The sequence below is a fragment of the Gobio gobio genome (assembly GCF_949357685.1).
Source record: "Gobio gobio genome assembly, chromosome: 15".
Taxonomy (NCBI): Eukaryota; Metazoa; Chordata; class Actinopteri; order Cypriniformes; family Gobionidae; genus Gobio; species Gobio gobio.
Genome location: NC_137108.1, coordinates 17,826,007 through 17,851,733, shown reverse-complemented (window position 1 = coordinate 17,851,733; position 25,727 = coordinate 17,826,007). Strand labels below are relative to the sequence as shown.

The following is a 25,727-nucleotide window of genomic DNA, read 5'->3' as shown; positions in this document are numbered from 1 at the left end:
CAATTTGAAATCGTTCTGAACAGAAACGTTAATTTGAAATGACCATTAACCGGTTAATAACGTTATTTTATCGTTCTCTTTAATTTTAATTTGGCAGTGACCAATCATGAATTGAGTAGTACATTATGTGACGTTGACGTATCAAGCGCGAGTGAAATGCCCGCGCACCAGTCATCTATGAATCTACCGGTAACGCAAGTCAGTGTAGAGCTAGGGTGACCACCTGTCCCGCTTTGCGTTGTACCGCACAGCATTTTCACCCCTTGTCCCGCATATCGCATATTGAGAAAATGTCCTGCATTTTCATCAGTCTGTTGATTTTTAATGATCATATTGAGAAAACATGCATGCGTTCTTTTGCCTTTTTAAGAAAGCCTTTTATTTATTATTTTTGCGGCATCGTTTTTCACCTATATTTAACAGCGCCTAGTCAGAAGTAACATCCCGCCTTACACAAATACAAAAGCCATTTTTTAAATCATATCCAATGGTTGAAAAGAAAGGAGTAAACACGGTCACTAGTAGGTTGTGACGGCTGTCAATCAAAATGTGGAGCGGTGAATCGTTCCATGTGTTCCCTGTCAGAAAACGAATGGATAGTTCTGTATATAAATTAATATAAGATTAACTAATTTCATGTTGTTTTATTTGTTTCATTATTTATTTAGTTGGATTTTAGTTGCACTTGGTCAGAACTGTTTCAAAAATAGTTATCTGCATGATGCCTGCTGCCTTTGGGCTCAGTGATGTTGAATTTAAGATTATACAACAGTTTCAGGTTATGTTTTAGTGTTGGTAACATGTCCCACATTGTCCCACACAAAGTTAGTAATTGTCCCACATTTGGTTTGTTTGACGGTGGTCACCCTATGTAGAGCGCGCATTTTCATGCCTCAAGTACATTTCTTTCCCCGCTGAGGTCTACAATGAATGTGCAGGTATTGGAGGACATTATTTGAGCTTAAAGTCCGTACTGCTTATTTAAACGTACGAAAAGAGACTGATTTAGGCTAGTTTATGGATTCCGTTTAAGCCTATCCAAGTAGGCTACTAGCATCTATCAAAAAATTTTCCTATAGTCTTTCAGATTGCCAATACAGGACAGGTCAATGTTTTCTATATAGACAGTTGATGCTTTGTATTAAATGGTATGGTATATTGCATTAAATGATCAAGCTTTATTAGCTGACTGAATTTGATTGTGTTGCAAAGACGTGTATTAAAATATTCAAGTTATATTATTATTGAGTGAAAATAAGTCTTTATTTATACATATTTGTTTAAAGTATAGGCTAAATTAAAATAACGTTATTAACCGGTATCTTTTCAAATCAAACCGTTTTCGGAACAGTAATGTTTATTGAGGAACGAAAAAACGGAAACGCTAAAATATTGATTCTGCTCGGAGTGAACCGATTGATATTTTTTCCGTTTTTAAGCCCTGCTTAAAATATTTAATGAATGGTTGCAATTTACGTCATTTGTTTTTGAAAGATGTCTCTTATGCTCACCAAGACTATTTATTTGCAATATTACTGTTTTACTATATTTTTTAGCAATGTAAAATTACTGTTTTCTATTTTAAAATATTTTAATTAAATGTATTCTTGTGATGGCAAAGCTGAACAGTTTTTGCTGTATTTTTGATCAAATAAATGCAGCCCTGGTGAGCAAAAACATAAACTTTATTCCTATTTCATATTAATATCACATTTTGTATATATTTAATATATCACAATATACTAATTATTGAAAACTACCGAACACAAAATATTGAAAGGTGACATGTGTGTAATTTATGTACTTTCGTAATGTAAACATAACTGAAATCTAACCAAATAATGTGTATTTTCTTAGAGGCTTGCTTCTAATTTAACACATTAGGTTGCCTCAGATTCAAAACGGCTATATCACATTTATTTTTCAAGTGCTGCATGCAGCCATCTGTAATACATTGGAGACCTTTTTGGGAATGAGATATAATTGCTAAGCATATGATTCACACTTACCTGCTGAGGATATTACCTCCTTGATATGCTTATTAAATATCAAATTGATGTGAAAAGTTCATTTGATTTTAAAAACATTTTTTAGACATTGTGTGATGATAAAACATGTTTTGTAATTTGTGTTTTATTCTGTTTTCAAGGTTACTTCAAATCAAACCAGAAGCAGGGAATAAAGTGCTGTCTGAGAACAGCTTATTGAAGAATATCCCCTTTGATGAAATGTTCCTCGGTGAAGAGCAGGTTCAGGAGGGTACGTTTACAAAGATGGGCTCAAATTTAATTGCTTTTACTCAACTGACCCTGGTTGTGATTTTTGGCTTTATGATTGGTTCACTTTCAGCCTATGATCTGCCTCAGAGGCCAAATGAAGCTCAAATTTTCTATGGCAACATGAGCAAAGTGATGCTGTCACTGTTTGGCACTGTGGAAATGTCAGACTCTGGAGAGAGCGACCATATGGAGTCCATCAGACCTTCACAACGGCACGCTTCCGAGTCAGACAGGTAATCATCCTCCTCAAATAACATGGTGAACGTAAACAAATGCTTTCAGACTTAACGGTGCTGATGACGTTAATGTGTAGTTCTCCACGCAGCGGTTTGGGGTCATCGGGCCGTTACATCAGTAATGTTTCTCTGGACGTGCTGCCAGTCAAAGGTCCTCCATTAAGCCCTTCAGGACCTGTGCTGAAACAAACAGAGCTAAACCTGGAGAACACCTGGAGCATCAAGCCTGAACAGCTGGTTCTCACTGCACCCACTATCAGTAAGACCTATTTGAGTTCAGGAATGTGATATTAAAAAAATTACGTTGTTTTAACAATATTTATTTGTTTGAAGCAAAGAAAATGCCCTTACCATAGTGGGATCGAATGCTTCCCCCTCCAAATGTTTGTTTTCTGTTGGCTTATTTGCAGATAGTGCGCCTGACACCAGGCATGTGCAAATACTGAACCGCTCAAACAGAGAGCTGAGCTTTGAGCTGTCCTGGCCTGCCCACTGCCTTACCATCACTCCACAGCACGGAGTCATTGAACCTCAGTACGAGACTTGCATATAACCACCAGGAAAATCAATGAAACGCAATGACCTTTAACGTTTTGTTCACATATTTCATTTAAAGCACATTATTGCTTTTCTGTTTTCAGGAGCCACTTGCAAATCCTCATCAGTCCCAATCCATCTCTGGCAACCAAATCCTCCATGCTGCCTTGGAGTGGACAGATCTATGTACAGTGTGATAATCAACAGAAGGTACTAGTTTCCCTTAAAACAACATGGTAGGAATTAGGGATGTTAATGATTAATCGATGATCGATTAATTGTCGATAATACATTTAATCGATAAAACCTATAACCTGGATAAGATATTTTGCATATATTTTTTTTTTAACATATAGTCCACAAGACAAAAAAAAATGCTGAATTTATTAAAATGACCCTGTTCAAAAGTTTGTGAACCATTGATTCTCAATACTGTGTCGTTCCCTGGATGATCCACTGCTGTTTTTGTGTGGTGAGTCCCTTGTTCGTCTTGAACAGATAAAGTCGGCATGAAACGGAAGTTGAGATCGTCTTTTTCTCCTTATTGTGACGTATATCCGAGTGAAACGGCTTCTGAAATTAGAAAAAATGTAGGGCGAGGCTTGATTTCGTCCTTCGGGAATTGATTGGATCGTTGAAAGTTAGGCGTTGCTAACAAAATGGAGGCAGATTTGAAGTTTGCACTCAGTTGTGGAGAAAAACTCGATATATCTCTTAAATAAATGTATTTTCTCTCTAAATCTTTTCTACATAATGTTACTGAGCATATTTCCTCACTTTTTGCTGGTTTATGCTACAGATTGTACTTATTTTAAGCCTTTTATGGCTTTTTTTTCTGTAAAGCTTTTTTCTCAGCTCTCCCTTATTAGGGGGGCGCGCCGTAAGCGCGTTCACACACGCTGCATTCCTCAGTGCGAGTCGTCACGATAAGCTGTTCGTCTGACTATATTGAGTAATTTTTACATTAAAAAAAAAGCTTTTATTCCTCATGTATTTCTCTCTTTTTGCCTCAAGTCCTTCTTGAAGAAGGTATTGTGTATACCGAGAAAAATGCACCTAACCACAATCAGTGACATGTTTCTGAGAGGAGGTGCAGAAACGAGACGGGGCGATAACCCCGCCCTCGCGCCATAGCACATGACCGGGAGAGAAGAGAGGTCGTTTCGATGGGGGAGGGAAAGTTAACATATTTGATTAAAGATTATAAGGGTAAATGAATTTAAAAAAAATAATGAAGTGCACAGATAAATCAGTTATATTAAACACTACAATATTAATATAAAAATACGAATTCTAAAATTTGATTTCATGCCGCCTTTAACTTCTTAACCCGCATCGGATCGTGGACGGGGGGGTTGACGGAAGTGGGGGGGTGTGTACTTTTATTTACTTTTGTTTTATACAAAATATTCAATCAACTATCTCAAACTATGCATCATTTGAAAGCTAAAACACTCAAGATTCATGTTCTGAACTTGTTTTTGCAATAAATACACCAGAGAGGAAAGGGTTAAATGAAACGCTAAAGGACCGTCCATGTAAACATTAGCATAATATCAGCGTTACTCATCTTTCATCTCCTGTCGTTCAGATCAGATCGGACGAATCCAATAAACACCCGCATACATCTCTGTGTAAGAGTCCATTCTTCAAAATGCATCCCACTTTTTAATCCAAAACAACGAAAAAATAGGGAAAAAACTAAAAATCCTCCGTTGTTTGCAAGAGAGTTTTGAGTTAGCGTGATCAATCATGTCCATTTTCAATGAAATATCGATTCTATTCCGTGTCTGGCAAACTCCCCCTGCTAGAATGGCTTCTCCCACGTGCAATGGTTCAACCCTCGTCTCTCTCCTTCAATCAGAGACTCTTCTGGGATGCATCATATAGAGGAAGTGCCTTACAGGCTTGGTGAGCTGTCAATCATTGCGCACATGGTTTTCGTTGGATAAAGGCACTCGGTGCCCAGCCAATGCCTTTCCAACAAAGGTTTGATTGATGGACTTAGTAACCAATCAAAAGGCATTATCTTGCGCAGTTTGCGTAAGTAGGCTTTGGTGAATACTGTTTTTGCGCTGGCTGCGCGTTCTCCATGGCGCAACTGCAGTGGAGCGCGCTGTCTCTCACAGACGCTTCCCATCAGCTAAATGAGTTTTTTACACTTTGTAATCTCTGTAAATAGTTGCTTTAGTTTTTCAGTAACTGTTTATCCATTATAATTAGTAGTATATTGCAGTTTATTGCAGATTTATTTGATTGAAAAACTACTCTTTACAATAGCAAATGTTCTGAAATAAATGGCCTTTTTGAAATGACGCCTAGACTTTTCTTGACATAAAAGCTCACAGAAGCTACATTACTGAGAGAATCATCCTCATATTTGAATCATGACATGATTAGACATTCAGTTTTATATTTAAGTTATTTTCAGGCTCTTAACATTAAATTATAATATTTTTTTCCCTAAGTGAAAACAAAAAACGTGAGTCACTTACATGTATATTTACATGTATATTACTCTGTTCCCATATTACTTTGAGTTATTATGACTCTTGGGTAGCAATATTTCAAGTGTCTAGTTTAAAATAAGACCAGGTTTATGAATATAGACCATAGGGTTTAAGAGCTGCAGACATTTTCATTTGGGTATATCGTTTTCAAAGAATTCCTAAAAAATGGGGCGCTTGTTAAGAGGTTAAACTCCCCAATGTACTTTGGCCCTGCACATTCTTCAGTTTTCCAGCATCTTTTGCATATTTGAATCCTTTCAAGCAGTGACAGTGATTTTGAGATTCGTCTTTTCACACTGAGGACTATTGAAGGAGTCAAACACAACTATTAATGGGGGGGGACTTTTGAACAGGATGTCCAAAGTTTTCTTAATTTGTATAAATATGAACTTTTTTTCATTTAGAACTGTCCTTCAGAAGCAACAGAAGATTCTTACATGCTTCCCGGAAGACAAATTAATGTTTTGTATGATCTTATTTAGTTACAATTATTCACTTTTTCACAGATTCTGCAAGCGGTTCACATACTTTTTTTCTTGCAACTGTATATATCAACATGTGAGACATGCTGTTGATTTACCACAGAGAAAAGTACTGTGCTTGTTTGAAATCCTATTCAAATCACATTTCTGAATTTCCGTTTCAGTCTGACCGCTCAGGCAGAAAAGCTACACAAAATTTGATCATTGTCACCTTTTGAATTTCTCACGCCACGTAAAATGTAAACATTTCAGACGTTGTGGGAAACATGGTCAAATGTGTTTCATAAACAAGGTTGTTGCAAAGTGCATGTTGAGCAGAATTTTAGTATACTGCTAGTAGGCGATCTTCCCAAAATTTCACGTCACGATCTTATAACAAACAATCACGATCCACGATATGAATCGCGATCTTCCCAACTTTTGAGGTGTACTATTGAGAATATCCAGACTGGAACAAGCCTATGGACTAAACTATTTGAACAATATAAAACAGTATTTTCATTTCACACGGACCGAACGTCACACACTGAGTAACACATTCAAGCAGGCTACAAATGCACACTTCAGAATATCTGACAGCTGGATTCCACTAAGCCCGCAAGGTTTGTAAAATTAAATGTTTATTAGATATTCAAAGATTTGTTTGAATGATATAAATGCGCATTTTCTGGATGCTGAAAGTATAAGTGTTTGCCTTTCTGTTACTAATAATATAAAAGCAAACACTATGATGCTCTTTCGTATACAGTTTACTTATTTTGTTTAACAGTTCTATCCAGCGAAATGAGGACATAAAAGATCACAATCTTTACAATTCGCTTGAAAAGTAGATTGTGGACATCAAGATCGATCTCGATATAAAATCATCAGATTGCCCACCCCTAATTGAGACTGGCGGAGATAGCAGCAGAAAATAAAGTTGCGTTTGCCAGCCTCACCTGTTTCTGCCGCTGCTTCATATAAGATGCAGTAGTCCAACCATTGACATGCTGTTTTTGGGTGTTGGCATACCAATGAAATTTCTTCGCCATTGAAGCCAATGCAGAGATTCCAGAAAACTAAACGGCACCAGGACCGAAATCAGATCAGAACAGTTGTGATGCACCGTGAAGGATAGTCAGTCCTTTAGATCAGTTTCCAATCAGAGACAAATAATTGGATTTCAACTGACACAAGTTTCACAAGCATATGGAGCAAAGCACTCCATTGAGTTTAATAATAGAAATGTGCTTTCTTTTTTTAAAATAAAAAATCAGCTTATACATTCTTCTGTACAAAATGTGGATGTGTGTTACAGCGGGTACTAATAAAACATGGTGTTGCTCTCTCCGTAACCTCCATTCTTATGTCTCTTTCTCTGAAGTCTATTAAAGTCCAGATACGGCAAGATCTGGCCATGGATGTCTCTGCCACTAGCTGTGCCACGGACCGCTCTCTATGCCCATTACCCCCCCAGGCTGAGACCCCTACCGTACCAGGACAGAAACCGCAGAGCAGCAGTGCCCAACCTCAGGTTGAGATCAAGAACCGAACCCTGGTCTTCCCACCCACTGCCTCTGGAGAGTCATCTGGTAACTAGAACCTGCCATCTGAACTTTATTAAAATTACATATCCTAATTTTGTCTTCAAGACTTGTCTCCTCTTATCGGTGGCTGTCTCATTCATTTTCTCAAAAAAACACCTGTAATTATTTTTCCAGTAACAGGATTTTGATCAGTTTGAGACACTAGAAATGTCAGTATAATTCTGAAATCTTAGCCTATTAAAATTGTGTGAGGTAAACTTTTCCTTTGTACAGAATGTTCTCTGGAGGTGGAGAATCATGGAGAGGAGGTGAGGTGGTACCTCTCTTCATTTGCACCTCCATACGTGAAGGTGTGTTTTTTTGTTTTTTTTTCCCCCACTTTTTTTTTTCAGAATTTTGATGCCTTTTCATTCCTGGGGGATTTATTAATTTTGACTTTGATGTCTCTTGGTTCAGGGTGTTGATAGCAGTGGAGATGTTTATCGTGCCACATACTCTGCCTTCAGATGTGAGAAGGTATCTGGGACTTTGGGGATTCACGAGAGGATGAAGGTAGGGCTGTGTGTGTCAACATTATCTTGTCTCTGACAGATCTAATGCAATTTAACCTGATTAACTGGTTTTGTTGGTGTGTTCTTTTTTTTTTGTTTGTTAAGGTTCCAATCACTTTCCTCCCACGTGACCGAGGAGATTATGCCCAGTTTTGGGATTTGGAATGCCACCCAGCAGCCAAACCTCAGCACAAGAGCCGTGTTCGCTTCCAGCTGTGCGGCACTGTAAGTCTCTTGAATGAAGTGTTTTGTAGTTTGTGTCTTTTATAACCAGATTAAATGAATGCAACTCTCATTAAATTTGCCTGCTAACCACATGGGCTGTTAGATGAAAGTGCTGTTTCAGTCATGCATTAATCACAGTGAGACTGAAAGAGTAATGCATGAGCAGTACTTCAATTGGGAATGGTAGGGTAGTCCTTCACGGTTGAGTGTATTAATTTGTGTGTGCAGGGCATAAGAGCAGGAGAAGGATCGAGTGTTAAAGAAAATTGCTCCTTGGTGAAAACGGAAGCCACTGTGAAGAACAGGAAGAGACTGGATTCTGTGGGCTCAAAGCCAGGGTAAGAACTACTGACTGCGTCTTATTAACATGCAGAACTCGGCACTACAATCTGCAACTAATCGAAATATAATTTATAGAGGAAGATTGAACTTTCCCCTCTAAGACATTTCATAGGGCATATTTTCATTCAGATCTTCAACTGAGACCCAAAAGAGGGGAGTGTATGCACCCCAAAGTCTGTACACTTTTCCTGCCACACGTGTGGGCGTCGCCAGCACGCTGAAGGTTAACTTCAGAAATAACTCCTCCAACACACACGAGGTGAGAACACCACGCTGCACGAATGACCTTCAAAGAAGTCACATGGCGTTTGTAAAGAGGCAATAACTAATCAATACAGACACTTCAGTTGTTTTAAAGTTCTGTTTCTATGAGGAAAAATACATTGACAATTCACAGATCAATTATTTACATAAAATACATACAGTCTAATGGCTGTTCACTCCAAGGACGATAACTATAAAGATGACGATAAAGATAGTTCTAAAATCGTTCTCAATATTAAGGAATAGAGTTCACACTACAGCTATAAAGAAGGCAAAGAGAAACGATATCATTGGAATCACTTTCAGAATGCTTTTATCCAGCTGATGAACGATAAAAACATTGACAGCCAATCAGAATCCATCCTGCTGTAACAAGCTCGAGGATTTAAAGTGACAGACGAGATATCGTCTGCTGGTGTGGACGCTAAGATGGTTATCTTTTATAGTTATCGTTCTTGTTGTGAACAACTTCAGTCACTAAATAGTCCTATTGCATGTTAATGTGTGCAGTGTTATTATTGTACTGTACCTAAATGTCTGGCATGAGACTTATTGTGAGCTTTTCTAATTAACTTGCAGCTAAAATTCATAAGTCCTAAAGAGCCTTTCCACATCAAGCATTCAAATTATTCTCTAAGGTGAGTTAAATTCTCTCTGCTTATTCTCTAGTAGTAGTAGGTCTTACTGTTTGCTCAAGCCAATTTAAGAAATGGTAGCAAGTAGAGAGATTTTATTAAAGCAACCCATGTCACTTCCTGCTGCCAATGCCTGATGTGAAGGCTCTGATTCCGAGCTCAGCCACAGGTCGGCCAGTTGTTGTTTTTGTGTGGTTTGTAGCACTATATGCACGCGTTTGAGTACTAAATGTGTGTGGTGTTATAAATCAATTTTAATTTGGGTTTAATTTAGACTCAAACTTGTTTAAATATTTAATATGAAGTTATGCATTCCACATCAGTTGGTTATATTTTTCTAGTTAAGTGTGCTATTATACCTGCATGTTTTCAAGCATTTGAAACCTTTTTTTTTTCTTTTCATGTGCCTTTCTAGATCACAACACTACATCAACCTCCCTGTGCAGTTCGTGCCGGCCTCTGCGGGCCAGTTTTCCGGCACGCTACTCGTACAGACGGACACAGACGCTAAACTCGCCATAGAGCTCAATGGAGAAGCCTTGCCATGAAGCTCAACACACCCGCTCACCGCCAGCAGAGGCCACTGCAAGACAAAGCTAATAATGAAGAGACATACTTGAACTTTTTTCTTCTAAACGCTTTGCAAAAGAATGTCAAGCTTTGTGTTTTCCCCCACCCTTAGTTTTTATAGCTGTCAACTATCATCATATACTTACAGCCTTTTGGATACAAGCACCATGCAATATGGATATTATATATCCAGCATCACAACTCAACATTTGTCATAATTTTTTATGTTTGCCACAGTTGATCACCTTTTGAATCACTTTTGTAATGTCTGTCAGTTTTCCATCCATTTTCTACATTGTTGTAAGGATTTTTCATTTTGTGTAACTGTTAACATGAGCTCACCTGTTGATAGAAGTGTTATCACATAATGAGGCTGGACAAATATTTTAAAGAAGGATTTGAATCACCATTAGTTGAAGATTGCACATGCCCTGTACAGCACACATCGGTTTTGTTTTTTTTGTTTTTGTCTGTTGTAGGTATTTATTTTAAATCAGTTCTTGATCAATAAAAATAATAATTTTATTTATTGGTGAATTGTCTTCCACTAATGTGTATCCTACATTTACGATTTAATTTATGCCGTTTTTTTTCTCCTTCATAATGAAAAGGTTGTTGTTTACAACAATTAAGTTGTCTTCAATTAAAGGAACGCCACTAATGTTGAAAATAGGCTCATTTTCCAACTCCACTAGAGTTAAACAGTTGAGTTTTACCGTTTTTGAATCCATATATATATATATAAACAGGAACATGGAAACCAGGGAACCCACTCCGTAATGCTGTACAGACAAGACTTCACAGTGAATAACAGGATGAACAGGCTAGATATATAGACAGAGGTAATGAGATAAATGAGAGAGGGGTGTAAACAATGAGTGATGATAAGTCCAGGCAAAGGATTATGGGTAATGTAGTCTTTGATGGAATGACAGTCCGGGAGGGAGTGCCCTCTGGTGGTAATCAGGGGCACTGTCACGGGTTAATCGTGCCCCGCTCTCCCCTAATACAGATCAGATTGAATGTGATTAAATAATTCACAGCTGTAAAAAATGTTGTGCTATTTACTTAAATTATGGTAACAATACACACAATATTTTTGAGTAGTTTTTAAGGCTTGTTTTTAATGGAATCTACCTGAATAAATCATGTAGAATCTATTTATTTAGTCTTTGAAACAATTAATTTTTTTTGTGAAATGTGGTTATTTAAGTCGACTTTAAACAAAGATAAAACTTAAAATGAATGGAAACGACCTGGTATATTTAACTTTGAGTAGAGTAACACAATAGACTGAAGGCTGCTAGCACAGCACAAGTAGAAACGAACTTGTTACTGCACTGACATTAGCACAGTCTTTGCTCATTGAATAAAGCAATATGCTTTATGAAATTAGTATACATGCCTAACCATAAGATCTACTCTTCTGCACAATGGTAAATGTCAAAACTTCAACATAAAGAAACTCTTTCAAATGTCAAACATAACTGAACATTAAACATTAACAGATGTTTCCCTTCACTCAAAAAAACATAAAATAACACTTCATTTAAATATTAACTCTCCATTTCCAGCCACAGGCAAAGCATATGTACAATGGTGTCTCTAAATAAAACTGCACAATTGAGCTAATTCTATTAAAATAAATAGGTAGCCTTTTTTCCCTTAATTGTATCAGCTTAATCGGTTCCTCAATTCAAGCCTCAAAATAGTTTAAATTTCCTTAAAAAAATTGGAAAATGTATCGCTTGGTTTTATTAGTGAAATGTTCTCAATATTTCCTGTACAACACTGCATCACAATTTTATTAAGGAAATATACACAATTTATTTTGTGAAAATTACAAGACCATGATTAATTTTTTAGTGCAGTTTGGACTGAACAGCTCTTGCGATAAGGATGATTATTGTATATTTACTGATTTTGGTGTAGACAGTGGTTAAACTGGGATTTGGCAGGTGGGGGAACCCTCACATTTTATGTAGGTGCAACAGGGAAAAATGACTCACCGTTGGGCAACATATTGAGTATCGTGGTATAGCAATACTTTTTGGGATAAGTATCACAATACTTATTTACTTGATATTTTATTGTGGTCCATCAACATCTACACTGATATGATGACGATACTATGTTAAAATTTCTGAGCACCACAATATGGAACACAACCTTGTTTTTCACAATGTAAATTCAAACATAAAAATGGGAAGTCCAAAACTGATTCAAATGTAACACACCAAAATGGCTGAAGACACAACTACAACAGAAATAATTCACAACCAAGAACTATTGCAGAGTATGTCAAAATGCAGAATCGAAAGTTTTTCTGTAGGCTATCATAAAACACAAGAAACAACAACAACAAAACAACAATGTATGATGGTCCAAATATTGTGGCTATTCTCACATCCAGTCAAAATAGCTCCCATATTGACTGGTACTGTGATTTGATTTGTCCTTTTAACTCCACTGCAACCAGGCCTGGATTAAGAACACGTAGGGCCCAAACCGTAGCTGATCTTGGTGCCACAACGTTTTCTACCACAGAAATAATTCGTATTTTTAAAAAACAAAATCGTCAAATCGTCATGTGCATTTTAAGATGGTTGAAGGTTTAAAAAATAATGTTTTTAAAACCATGTTATTGGGTAGTAGAATAGATTATCTGTAATACCTGCTCTCTCCTCATTTCATCATTCTCTCGTTTCCATAACTCTTTCTTTTGCCCGGTCTCTTCCCCTCCAAAAGCTGAGCTCTGGCTGATAGTCTTTTCATTTTCGTTTGTGTCGGTGAAAAAAGTAAACATAAGGTTAACTGATAACGGATAAGTTAATTCACTGAAGGCTACGAACGCTAGTTAAATACGTTTAATACATTAATTCACAATATGTACACACACATATTCATTATCTTATGCCTAATCTGATGAAATTATTTTACAACATTTTTTATATACACCTCTGAAAAATACCGAGGTCTAGACCACGGCGACCTCATCTAAGCTGACTATGGCCATGATTATTACAGTCGTGTAGGCCAGCCATTCCCAAACTGTGGTCCGCGGACCACTAGTGGTCCGTGAGGGTACTGCAGGTGGTCCGTGGAAAGGCAAAATAAAATAAAATAATATTTTTTTACCTTCATTTTACTAGGAAATTCCCATTAAAAAATAAAAAGTAAAAAGAATATGTAGGCCTATATTGATATAACATTTGTATTAAATTGTCAAGTTATTGTGCGATTACTAAAATAGGCTAGTGGCGCTCAGCCGTGACGTTCAAGTTCAGTGCTGTTATGGATCGGTGGATAGCAACAGGTTCTCTGAAGAGAAAAGAGACAGAGGCAGAAGTTACAAAAAATGAAGAGATTGACAGTGAGTCGGATGCATCTATGAGCCAGAATAAATAAATTAAATATGTGGCAGCCGTTGTGTGCAGTAAACTTTCTTTTAACAAGCCTGTTGTACTGATGTGATGACTAGTTATAGTTTTAGTGCTAGTAAGCCTATTTAGAGTTGCGGATTAATTCAGGTAGGACCGTGTGTAGACATATTTTATTATGTGTGTTATGAGGTGGTCCGCAAAATTTTTTGATTACAAATAGTGGTCCACACACACAAAAAGTTTGAAAACCTCTGGTGTAGGCAGCCTATAGTTCACCTCAACACTTCCGTTCACATGGTCGGAGAGGTCTGGTTCAGCTAGTTTCGCCACAGAGCCTTTGTTGTACACATGATGTTGCGCTTGTATCAAATTCAAATGGATAAAGCGGATGCCTGGCGCTCGTTATCACTTCAATAGAGCGGCGAAATCGCCAATAGAGTTTGTCAGCGCTGTGCGTGGTGAGACGGCCCAGCTGCTCTCGCGATGCGACTGCTGCTGGATCTACAGGGAGTGCAGAATTATTAGGCACGTTGATTTTCTGATCATATTTTTTTTCCAGGCACATTTGACCAATTCCAAACCACAGTAATCCTAATAACTACTATTGATTTAGTATTTAATAATGTATAAGTGATATATTATTGTTCATGAAGGCTGGAAATGAAAATCACCTTATATTCAGGTGTGCAGAATTATTAGGCATGTTTTCTTTTACAGATAAATTGAGCCAAAAAAGAGATTTAACTCAGACTGAAAAGTCAAAAAGTATTAAATGCCCATGAGAAGGATGCAATACTAATGCAATACTAGACATTGCAGTTAAGGCATGACCATTGGACAGTGAAATGCTCGTTGGGTCAGCAGGATCTGACAAAAACAGGTGGTGAAGAAAAGACACCTGTTAACTGCAAAAGAATTAAGAATTAAGGTGAAGAATTAAGGGTGAAACCATCAGGAACCCTTTAGTCTCCAGCGCCACCATTTTCCAAAGCTGCAACCTACCTCTCTCATTGACTTTGATTTTGCAATTGCACAAAAGTTTGTGTAATACACTTTTCATTTAGAGTTGTCTTTGTTCTTTGGCCTTACTTTATTTCTATGCTGAAAATACATAAATTCAATACTGTATTACTTACAGTATGCAATATATTTGCTGTACTGAGTTGTGAATTATTTACTTTTATTTATGGCAAAATTACTTTCTATATGCAATAAACATTTTTTCTCTGTAACTACATGCCCTGGACGATTGTGTTCTCAATTTTTTGATGTAGTGTCTAATGAATGCTGATGAGTGTTTATATATTGACTGGCTGTGTTTATGTTTTGAAAGCATTGTTTGATTTTGAGCACCGATCAAATGGTTTTGAGTCAAGTGTTTGATTTTGCCAGAAGAGTCAGGGGTTTTGTGAATGTAGTTTAAAGACTGTGTTTTGTGTTTAAAGTTTTTAGAATATGGATGAAGGTTTCAAGAAATGTGTTTTAGCAATTGAAAAATACTGTAATAAGATCCAAATAAGCCAATGTGCAAGACTGCACACTGCACAATACCAGACAATGGACTGAAAACAAGCAGGAACTTAAATACACAGATGATTAACTAAAATGACAGCTGTGATGAATGAGGTTAGTGTCCATGGTGACAGATTGTGGCAGGAAATAGAACAAATGAACACGTGACTGATGAAAACAAACTGAATGTCCATGAAAACTAAAACAAACTGAACATAACTGTGACAAGTACATTTTCCGTTTTAATTTTTTACAGTGTAGCAGTGGCGGCTGGTGATCATTATTTTTTGGGGGGCGGGGTTTTTTTTGGCGGTGGGGTGTAGTATCAAGATGCATGTTGACTAAATTCAAGCACAAATTCAAGCATTAAAGAGAAAACAGTGTCTTCACTTTTATCTTTTTACACATTCATTTCCCACATATAATTGAATGAGGAAAGGAAAAAAAAGATACGAAACAGCAACAACAGACTAGCATGTTGACTACTTGAACATATACATTTTGCTCTCCTTTCTTTCCAGCAAATTTCTCAATGACTCTCTGATTAAAGTCAGTCATCTCAGTAGTGTCATGACGTTTGCATATTTCAGTTCGATTTTTGAGGTCTCTTACCCCCTTTGTTGCCCACAAAACTTCAGTACAGACACTTTGAAATAAAAGACAGGGAAAGCAATAAAGGGCATTGCTAACAACACATCCAGCCAGCCACCTACGTTTCTCATAACAAGCGTGTGAAGCTCCGAGTGCAGCTGCGTCCTGTCACTGGCCTGCTGCTGGATTTGTAAATCGTGTTGGTCCGGTTCGGGATCCTTAATTTTTCTTCCAACGAACGCCTTGTGAAAGGATTTGGTTTAACTGCTGCCATCTCTACGAAATTGATCATTCTAACAAGGTTTTCGCGGAGTCGGAGTGACGATGTCGCCCGCGCACTTTCGCTTTAGTGGCCAAGAGCGGAAAGTTGAATGACAGGTGACGAGAACCAATCAGATTGGATAAAATAACACGCATCCAATTCTGATTCGCCAGGGACACAGCAACCTGCGTCCGCAGGAGGATCTTTAAGAAACCAATTAGAGACCAGCTTCAGGTCACATGCTGCCCATATTTGGACTCACATAGACATCCATTTGTCCGGCGTCCCTCGCGCATGAAACAGCATGAATCATATTGAAGAACATATAAAATAGTTAACCCATCAAAGCCAGTTTTTATTAAATGCTGAGGCTCTTACTAACAGCCAGCACATCGTATGAGTAAACTATTTTATTTTTATTTTCACATTTTTGTATACATGTATATTTCTGGAATTTTGATGGGGGCGGCGCCCCAGCGCCCTCTATTGACCAGCTGCCACTGCAGTGTAGGATAACCAACCAAAATAATGTTATTTGCAAAATGCATGTAGTTTTGTTTACACAGTCTACCATTAACATTTTTAAAAGTTATTTTAGTTTATAACCCATTGTTTTTTGCATTGCTTAAAGGGGTGATGAATTGAGAAATCAACTTTCCTTTGAGCCTTTGGTATATAAAAGTTAATCGTGATAGAAGAATATCCTGCAAGTTTCAGAGCTGAAAATGTCCTTGTTAGTCAAAGAAAACACACTTATGTGAGTAAAACATGTTTTTATATGTGTTAGTATTGCATTGTTACAGATAATTTGATATCTATTGATTACATACCTTAGCAGCTGTCACAGGCTGGAGAAGGTGTTATTGGTTCATTCGTGATCAGACTCGGACTTGTAACGCCAGCTCGCAAAGCCCAAAGTCCGGGGCTATGTGCTTTTCAGACGGGGTGGGTGATTCATTCCGGTTGCCGTTTGCCACACGCTGTCACTGACAGGGGAGCAAAAGCTCATTAAATGTGCAAATCTTATCCGATCCTAGCCGTGGGCGTTTACTTCCAAGTCTTCAGTGCGGCACGCCCATCAAAACCGAGCGTTTTTCAGAGAGCCTCAAAACCAAGGCAGAAAATAGCCTATGACTTATTCATTATGTTTCTGAATGTAAAAACCACGCGAACGTCATAAGTTGACCTCAGACAACAGTATAAAATGACACCTTTAATTCAAAACAAGAATTAGATTTTAGCATTGTATTTATTAGAACTGAATTTTTATTAGAATTCTTTTATACAAGTAAAATAAGTCATAAAACACCAATATCCATAGATATAAAAAAATCTAGGGCCTGAATTAATTTACAACAGTTATGTTAACATTGGATTATACACATTTTACACAGGCCATTATTTTGTGCAACTCTTGCTAACTTCAAATTTATATAAACAAGTACTTGAATATGATCGGATGTCTGGAAAACATGATAGGTTAAATGTACATCCTTATTTTCAACAAAAACACTGTTATCAAACAGGTAATGAAGCTGGGGAAATTAAGTTACATGGCTCAGTAGTTACAAGGTTGTATTTTCAGCATGAAAAAGACTGTTATTCCATGATGGAGCTCTATACCCTGAGTGTCTAACATGTCAAGTGTGCTGTCTGAAGAGGAGGGTGATGAGGAGCAGCGGTAGGACCAGCAGCCATCTGTGCAGTGTAATGCTTGTGGCTCCACTGTAGTTGCACAGGTTACTGTTACAGCATGTCACCTGGACTCCATTCCCACTACTGTCTACAGAGGCAATTGAAGCAGCACTTGTGCAGAGTTTTGAAAAGGAGCATGTCTTCGCAATGGCAGTAACGCCTCCTACAAAGACAAAATCAAAGTTTATCTAGTTTTCCCTCTTCCATGTTGGAATAGTTTTTATGACTAACATAGCAGCTTTTTGTGTACAGAACATCTGACTTCTTGAAATCCGTTGCCTTATGCCATTCTGTTTTATTAGGTAAACTTCTTTATTTGCTTTCAACTGAATGTGGCTCTTCTAAGATTCTGTTATTTACATAGGCCTAGACATTAGGATAAAATGCAATCTCTCTTATTAACCCTATAAAGCTTACTTCGCTCCTTCAACACTAACGGAGCTGGCTGGAAAATCAAACTTTTCCCGAACCTCGTGGGGAGGAGGTCCACAACATCATGGCCACAAACAAAAATCAACAAAGATTGTTCTTGCTCCGGCTTTAACTTATGGGTATACCCGAACGGGTTCGCTCGCATCTTTCTCCGCCGCCATTACTGAACTACAACTCAAACTAGCGCATGACATTAACGTCATCGTTCTCAGCCACTCCCTCTGTTCGCTGATTGGACCGGTTAAAATTTGGCCGGAGAAAACCAGTGAATATACTGCAAACCCAGATGACATACTGAAGGAAAATGAAAATTGAGCGGAAGTACGTAGGAGGGCGGAGCCAGGCTACTACAGACCATGACTAACCCCAAAAGCTTGATTATTTCCACAGCAATATTACGGACGTATTAACAGTAGTCTATAGTGTCAAAATAATGCATAAAGTCCCTTCATTTGCACTGCTTATTCCGTGTTTCAGTCAAGTGTGAGTTTGCGATACCGTTTTCCCTTTGCGCTTCACTTTTCTGTGCGTTTCACTCAAGTGTGCCACCATACCAAGCGGCAACCTCACGCGGTCTCTCTTGAAACCAAAACAGAAGTGATTTGCAATTCATCGACTGGCTATAGGCCACTGCTATAGACGCATATTGCAGTGTTAAGGCTAACGATTAATCGATTAATTGATCGTTAATTTAAACGACAATCGATCAGGGGAATTTGTGTAAATTGGCATCCCTCGAGACCAAAGATGTCAGCGCCACATTTGAACACTGGTGGCTTCACTCATAGATATATATATATATCGTCGCTGTCCGATGAAAACCACGTATGTCCATTTTGCCGATTTTGAGATTTTTCGACGGATTGAATGTCCAGGTTCATTTCTGTATACAGTATGCTTCACATATCTAAATGGCCAATGAAAAGTTGTGAAATCATGTCATCTGATTTTCACGTATATCCATTTGGTGTCAAAGCTGTCAATCACGCCGCATATCTCCCCGCCCTGTGGAAGCATCTCGCCGGTCTCATGAAGTTTCATCGAAGCTCAGCACTGGATAGCCGAAAGTACGACATTGAAGCTCTCCACAGTTTAGTTCTATTCTAGTTCTTCACAGATTAGTTTGCTTGCTAGTATGTAAATAAACTCGGTCTCATTGATAAGATTCAAACTTTTTTTTTCTTAGTCAAACTGATCAAATTATAGCCTGTAATGCTACTGTCATGATTGTCACTAGAACATGCCTCACTCATACTGCTATCACCGCTTGCCAGAGGCTGAGAATGTCCAGCACGTATTCCTCTGTCAATATGAAACGCGACTTGGCCATTCTAATTAATGATCGGAAGAACGCGTATCGACCACCGTTACTGTAAAATATGCACGTATGTCCATTTAAACTCAATTTTGGTCAAATGTGGATTATATCATTACACTGGCAAGAATATGGTTACATGTAAAGATGCCGTACCAAGTATGACAACGCTACATTCAACTGCTTTTGAAATACGGTGTTTTTTTCACTTCCTGAAAAGTAACCGTTTTGGACATACGTGAGTTTCATCGGGCAGCGACGATATATAAGTATGTATACATATCTATAGCTTCACTTACGTCAATGGAAGATAGTGAAGGCATGTCGTCCATCTTTTTTTACAGTCTATGGTTTCACTTCATGGCACTGTTTTGACATGGGGTGGAGTCTAGAAACTGGGGAGTATTGAGCGGACATGGCCACGCCTCTCTCCACAGGTGAAGGCTGCATGGCTGAGAAGCATGTGGGTGGACCGGAGGACCCCCCTGAAAACCGACAGGGCTAGTTTTGAGGAGCAATTGGGCGGGTTTTGTTGTGAAAACCTGGCAACCGGGCATGGATTTGTTTGAACTAAATGTGTATTAAAAGCGTTTGCTTAAGTTGGAGATCAGGTAAAAGTGGTGTTTATAATTAGACGTAGACTACTCACTAACATGAACTGTCTGAAAATAGCCAGTTATCTGCATCTGACTTATTTACACTGTTCTCATGCTAAACATGGCATGAAAAAAATGAGTTGGACGTAGAAATGTTCCGATATCCTTTTTCCCTTCCCGATACCGATTCCGATACCTGTGCTCAGGGTATTGGCCGATACAGAGTACTGATCCGATACCTGGGTGTGTATCTGTATATACTACTAGCCCTGTATGAATTGCTAGAATTATTTTATGGTGTGCTTCAGACTTATCCCTTAATAAAACATGAACAAATACATACAGTGAACTACTGTATTTATTACAGTATTTTTATCATCTGACATGCATTTGACAGTAATATTATTTATTTTTCTCAAGGGAAAAAGAACTTCAAATGCAGCCACAAATCTAACACTGCAAACTGAAAAAGGTATTTTAGTTTTACAATATAAAGTTTTACAAGAAAATAATCTCTTTACAAACATCTAGGTATAATTATTATTATTAATAGAGACGTATTATTATTACATAGAGATGTAGCTAAATCTACTGTACAACAGTAGCCTAATACATTCTGGCAATTTCTTCCCATTAAACCAAACTTTTATTTTGACGGGTTGCCCTGAAGACCTTCTCAAGTTTTCTCAAATGAAACAGTAAATTCTCATGAAATGACGGTTTATGCGTTCGTGTTCTCATATAGTGACCATAGACTGTAAAAAAAAAAAAAAATGGACGTAGAGAAACCGAGGGAGGTTGCCGCTTGATAGTGACAAGGCAGAGACTACAAAGACCGCGAGCGAGTGTCATGAGCCCGCCATCCACACAGAGATGAAATACTGCTAAACAGCGGACATACTGCTAACGTGTTTTCATTTCTTCTTTGCTGCTCTTGTTATGGAAATTTTGAATGCATGCTTTAACATAAATTTGTATTAACCATTGTCTTATTAAGTGAAGCTTCAGAGAACATTATGTTCTTTGTGGTTTGATGCATTATTAAAATACATTTCAGAGAACATTAAGTTCCGCTTAGTTTCGCCAAAACTAGATAACAAGAAAAGGGTCTAGTTCAGAGAAACGATAAAAGAAGAAACTTCTGCCCGGCAACAGGCAGATACACAGTGTATTTATATTAAGGAATATGACATGATATGGTGATGTGTTTGACACGTGACTTTTGTAAACCTTGCACGCACAAGCTGATGAAATAAAGAGGAAGTTGAATGTGGCAGCTTGGGCGCGCGAGGTTGGGGGGTATAAAGCTTTCAGACACAGACGGAAGTTTGCCTTAACCCTCTGACAGCTCAGAGTGATGAATGCCTTTCTTGCAAGAAATAAACAATTGTTAAACCTTTCAATGCTTCTCTGAATCCTAATTTTTTTTTTGCCTTTCAGAGCCATCTGAAATCTGAGCCATTTTTTTGCCTTTCAGGCCTTTCAGAGCCATCAGATTTCAACTAAAATATCTTCATTTCTGTTCCGAAGATGAACGGAGGTCTTACGGGTGTCGAACAACATGAGGGTAAGTAATTAATGACAGAATTTTCATTTTTGGGTGAACTAACCCTTTAAAATATATTATATGTGGCCCGCCACGGATAATTTACACATCGTGCAGTTTCACAATGTCAACGCAAGGTGGCAGTACTAGATTTTAGGCCAGGGAAACAGCGCTTCTTGTGCTCTGCGCAACTCGCGAGCTCTGACTCTCTGAACCATAGACCGTAAAAGCTCTGAACAAATGTGTACCTGCTGAGTGTCTCGATCACGCGGCCACTAAACAGCCTGTGAGAAGTGTTCGAGTTCAGCACAGAGGTCCCCGGTACGAGCTGCGAATCTCTCTGTGATTTGATTTCATTTAAATCCAGTTAAACAGCGCTGACTTAATCAACAACTCTAACGTGTAAATCAGCTGAGCCGATTCAGTTCAAATACTTCTCAAACAACAATTCATCAACATTTATCATGTGTTTACTGTGGTAACACTACCTGTAGCCGTGGTAATTTGTCAGAAATGTAGGTTAATATCTAATTTTATTTAATTTGTAATGTAGACATGTATTAAATTAGTAATAAAAGCCAAATTGCAGACTATTTTTGTCATAAACTTGCAGTTTTGTGCATTTGTATTTATATGTTTATAGACTAAATACAATAAAGCCATTCTAGATATAGAAATATTTTTTTTGTTGTTGTATTTTTTGCCTTGTGTGCACTGCAAAAAATGCTGTAATTTAGTATTTTTGTCTTGTTTCTAGTATAAATATATCTAAAAATTCTTAAATCAAGACGCATTAACTAGAGAAGTGAAATTACATTAGATATTTTTTATTATTTTCTGGAAAATAAAATGAAATAGTTTTTGGTTAAAACAAGCAAATATATCTGCCAACGGGGTAAGAAAAAGAATGTTTCTGATTGGAATCTTGTTTCTGTCCCAAACAGAAACAAGATTATTTTTCTAATCCATAGGCAGATAATTTAGTTTGTTTCAAGCCAAAACTCAATTCATTTAGATTTTTTCCCCCCAGGAATCAAGAAAAAATATGTAATTTTGATTTTCTTGATTCTTGATTTAAGAATTTTTAGATATTTGGACTGGAAAAAAGACAGAAATACCAAGTAAGAAAAGTACCTGTGGTGATCTTAATAGAGCACTTGTTAAATGTAAATAAGAATAGAGTTCTAACTCAGTAATAATATTTAATTTTCACCCATTAACACTTTTTGGTTGATGAAAGTTTTACAGATATTGTTAAATATCTATACATTTACATCTGTGTCCTATCTCAAGCTACTCTACTGTCAGTTCAAGCTTTTGTCAAATCTGTCATGTTTCCAAGAAACTAAATATATATATATATATATATATATATATATATATATATATATATATATATATATATAATAGAAAAGGGACCGGCCCCCGAGTATGTCCACAACATCGAATCTGGCCCCCTTTTAAAAAAGTTTGGACACCCCTGCTCTAAACAGTGGTTGCTTGTGGCTTCCTGTGTTTGCAATGCATTCTGAGCAGCGAAGAAGAAGCGTGCAGTTGTTAGGCCAAGCTAGCGGTCATAATAACTAGGTCTTGTTTAAAAAAATGGTATCGGATCGGTACATGGGTTCAAGTACTCGCCGATACCGATGCCAGAATTTGTTGTGGTATTGGTGATATTTCAGATACTAGAATCGGAACAACTCTAGTTGGACGTATGACGGAGTATTTCTGTGCCAAATATACTCCTTCAGGATTCTAACAAGATTCAGATTTTTTTTTTCCCGAGTGTGGCCCTGTATGATGTCATAAAGGGCAGAATTCCTTGTATGTGTGCACTTCTCGCTGATATGCGCGTGTGCACATCAACCAGAACTAGAGCAAGAGCATCAACAGCGTTTTGTTTTTAGACCACAAAATCAACAATGTCACTAAAGAAGTGTGTTTCTGGTTGTGAGGAAAAGATAACCTTTTTCAGCTTCCCAAATAACCCAGCGTTAACAATGGATGCAGTTTGTTTTTCTGGAGCATCAACAGAGTTCTGCAAGTGTGTTCAACTTCAAACTGCATCAAATGTCTGTGTTTTGTTGGCAATCGGCGCCTAAGTGCATATAATGTAAACAACACGAATGTACAGTGAATCGAAAGTTATCCAGGGAGTGTGTGTGTGTGCTCGAGATTCTTTAGCTCCGCCCACTGTGAGTAATTCATCATTGAGGCTGACAATGAAAGTCACTTTATAGTGATTGTCCTTCCCATTTTCCACCCAAACCAGAATGTTACAACAGTGACCATTAGTAACTCTAATTAGAGGCCTCCAAAACAAAACTCGGACTAAAAACATGAATTAACATAAGACTACAAAACATGATTTGTGTATATTATAAAAAATGTGGCCATGTCCTGACAGGATTGGTCCAAGAATTATGTTTAGAAGATAATGCTCTTAAGAATGATATGTAGTTGGATGATCAGGTATGTTTTGAAGAAGAACAGAGCTGCTGTGATGTCAAGGGCATTTGCTCACCAAGTGTGGCTACAGTGGTCATGCAGGTGTCCAGAGGAGCCTGGCAGTCCTGATAGTTTTTGTTACATTCTTCATTTGATGTTACGGAGCCACACAAGTAACACGTAAGAGCATTTACTGCAAAAGAGAAAAATAAGCTGGCTCTTAAAGAAACACATGCATTTATGTTATCAATATTGAACTGAGTTATTTTTATTATGCAATCTAACAGACAATTCAACATTTTTGGAATTCATAATAGAGAACACTGCGTTCTAATACTATTTCACTACCCTTGAAACTGTTAGTGCTGGGAAATGTTGTTTACACAATACACATTACAGCTTGGTAAATATTAACAGTCACTTACATAATCATGGAGAGGGTTATAAACCCAAGCTTAAAAAGTAGCCTTATAACCCAGTTGAATATAAAGTACCGTTTAAAAGTTTGGGGTCACTTTGAAAGACATTAGTACTTTTATTCTGCAATGATGTATTAAATTGATCAAAAGTGACAAAGACATTTATAATGCTACAAAATGTTTCTATTTCAAATAAAAAATCCATGAAAAAAAAGTATCAGTTTCCACAAAATAATAGCACAACTGTGCTGATAACAGCAAGAAATGTTTCTTGAGCAACAAATCAGCATATTTTAATGATTTGTGAAGGATCATATGACACTGAAGACTGGCGATGACGCTGAAAAGCTTTACCATCGCAGGAATCAATACAACTTCAAAATGAAGATTGAAAACTGTTATAACATTAGTAGCCTACTGTTGTTACTATGCTACTGTACAATATTACTGTTTTACTGTATTTTTAATCAAATAAATGCAGCCTTAGTGAACATATAGGGCATTTAAAACAACTAACAAAATCCTACAGACCCCAAACTTCCAAACGGTAGCATATATATCATACTTTTATCATTTCTTTAACCATACAGTAATTCTTAGCGCTGTTTAGAAATGGCAACTGAATTTTCTTCCAACCACAAAATTAGACGCATATTACAGAGCCGGATTACAAATTATTAACCATGAAAGCATGTTGACAATCCAAAATGCAATTCAAACGAATGAGAAGCCATACCTGAGTGTACAGTTAGAAGTAAAAAGAGCAGACTAGAAAGAGTATCCATGCTGCTGAAACACTGACTGCATTGTGTGGGAGATGTTCACTGGGCGTTTCTGCCTCAGACTGAAACTCACTGTGTCGTCAAAGATACACCCAAGCAGACATTCTTTCTCTTATCCTTTTGAAAGAACAAGTGAAAAAGGGCCACACACCAGTACAGCTGGCATTCCCTCATACTTTTGGCCTGGTGTCAATGTGCATTCTGACACAACTGTTGAATTTTACAAACAGAGCATTTTTTGTATGTGTAGCTCCGTCGCAGATGATTTCATATCCTTCTCGTGGCTTTTCAACCGAGACGTAGTGTAAGAAATTCAGACTAATCTCGACTGGCTTCAGTGAAAAATGGCACTTTTATTCAATGAATTAATAGTCATATTTATGGCTAGGTAAAAAGTTCAGACATTTACACTCTAGCTCGAGTACTGCTTTGTTTATCTGATGTCATCATGTAAATTGTATAACTATTCCTATTATGTTCCCTCCCTTCAGACTGAACAGGTCTGACTGCTTCCACTAATGGGTGAAACTACCACAACACAGATAAAATCACTTTAAATGTGTTTAAAGTCAACAAGACGGAAAAAACC

The 25,727-nt window shown here is 37.6% G+C and overlaps 2 protein-coding genes across 6 annotated transcripts in view; one reads left to right on the top strand and one right to left on the bottom strand.

Annotated features, from left to right (window-relative positions):
* cep192 (centrosomal protein 192) overlaps positions 1–10,823 on the top strand; it is a 49,876-nt gene extending 39,053 nt beyond the window's left edge. For 2 of the 5 annotated variants that reach the window (XM_079837445.1, XM_079837444.1), the window contains exons 36-48: positions 2,150–2,259; positions 2,350–2,512; positions 2,593–2,774; positions 2,926–3,049; positions 3,157–3,262; positions 7,408–7,615; positions 7,844–7,920; positions 8,027–8,122; positions 8,227–8,346; positions 8,575–8,684; positions 8,818–8,947; positions 9,532–9,590; positions 10,003–10,823. In XM_079837445.1, the coding sequence (XP_079693571.1) occupies positions 2,150–2,259; positions 2,350–2,512; positions 2,593–2,774; positions 2,926–3,049; positions 3,157–3,262; positions 7,408–7,615; positions 7,844–7,920; positions 8,027–8,122; positions 8,227–8,346; positions 8,575–8,684; positions 8,818–8,947; positions 9,532–9,590; positions 10,003–10,135 (1,618 nt within the window). In that variant the 3' untranslated portion in view covers positions 10,136–10,823. The remainder of the gene's footprint in view (positions 1–2,149; positions 2,260–2,349; positions 2,513–2,592; positions 2,775–2,925; positions 3,050–3,156; positions 3,263–7,407; positions 7,616–7,843; positions 7,921–8,026; positions 8,123–8,226; positions 8,347–8,574; positions 8,685–8,817; positions 8,948–9,531; positions 9,591–10,002) is intronic. The other 3 variants (XM_079837446.1, XM_079837448.1, XM_079837447.1) reach the window with 3 other exon arrangements.
* Positions 10,824–17,088: 6,265 nt separating this feature from the next.
* LOC307138152 (uncharacterized protein) lies at positions 17,089–25,629 on the bottom strand. The gene is made up of 3 exons (XM_079836314.1): positions 25,093–25,629; positions 24,014–24,130; positions 17,089–17,763 (listed from the first exon to the last, which is right to left on the bottom strand). The coding sequence occupies exons 1-3, from the start codon at positions 25,139–25,141 to the stop codon at positions 17,546–17,548; spliced, it is 384 nt and encodes a 127-aa protein (XP_079692440.1). The 5' UTR covers positions 25,142–25,629; the 3' UTR covers positions 17,089–17,545.
* Between the last annotated feature and the right edge of the window lie 98 nt (positions 25,630–25,727).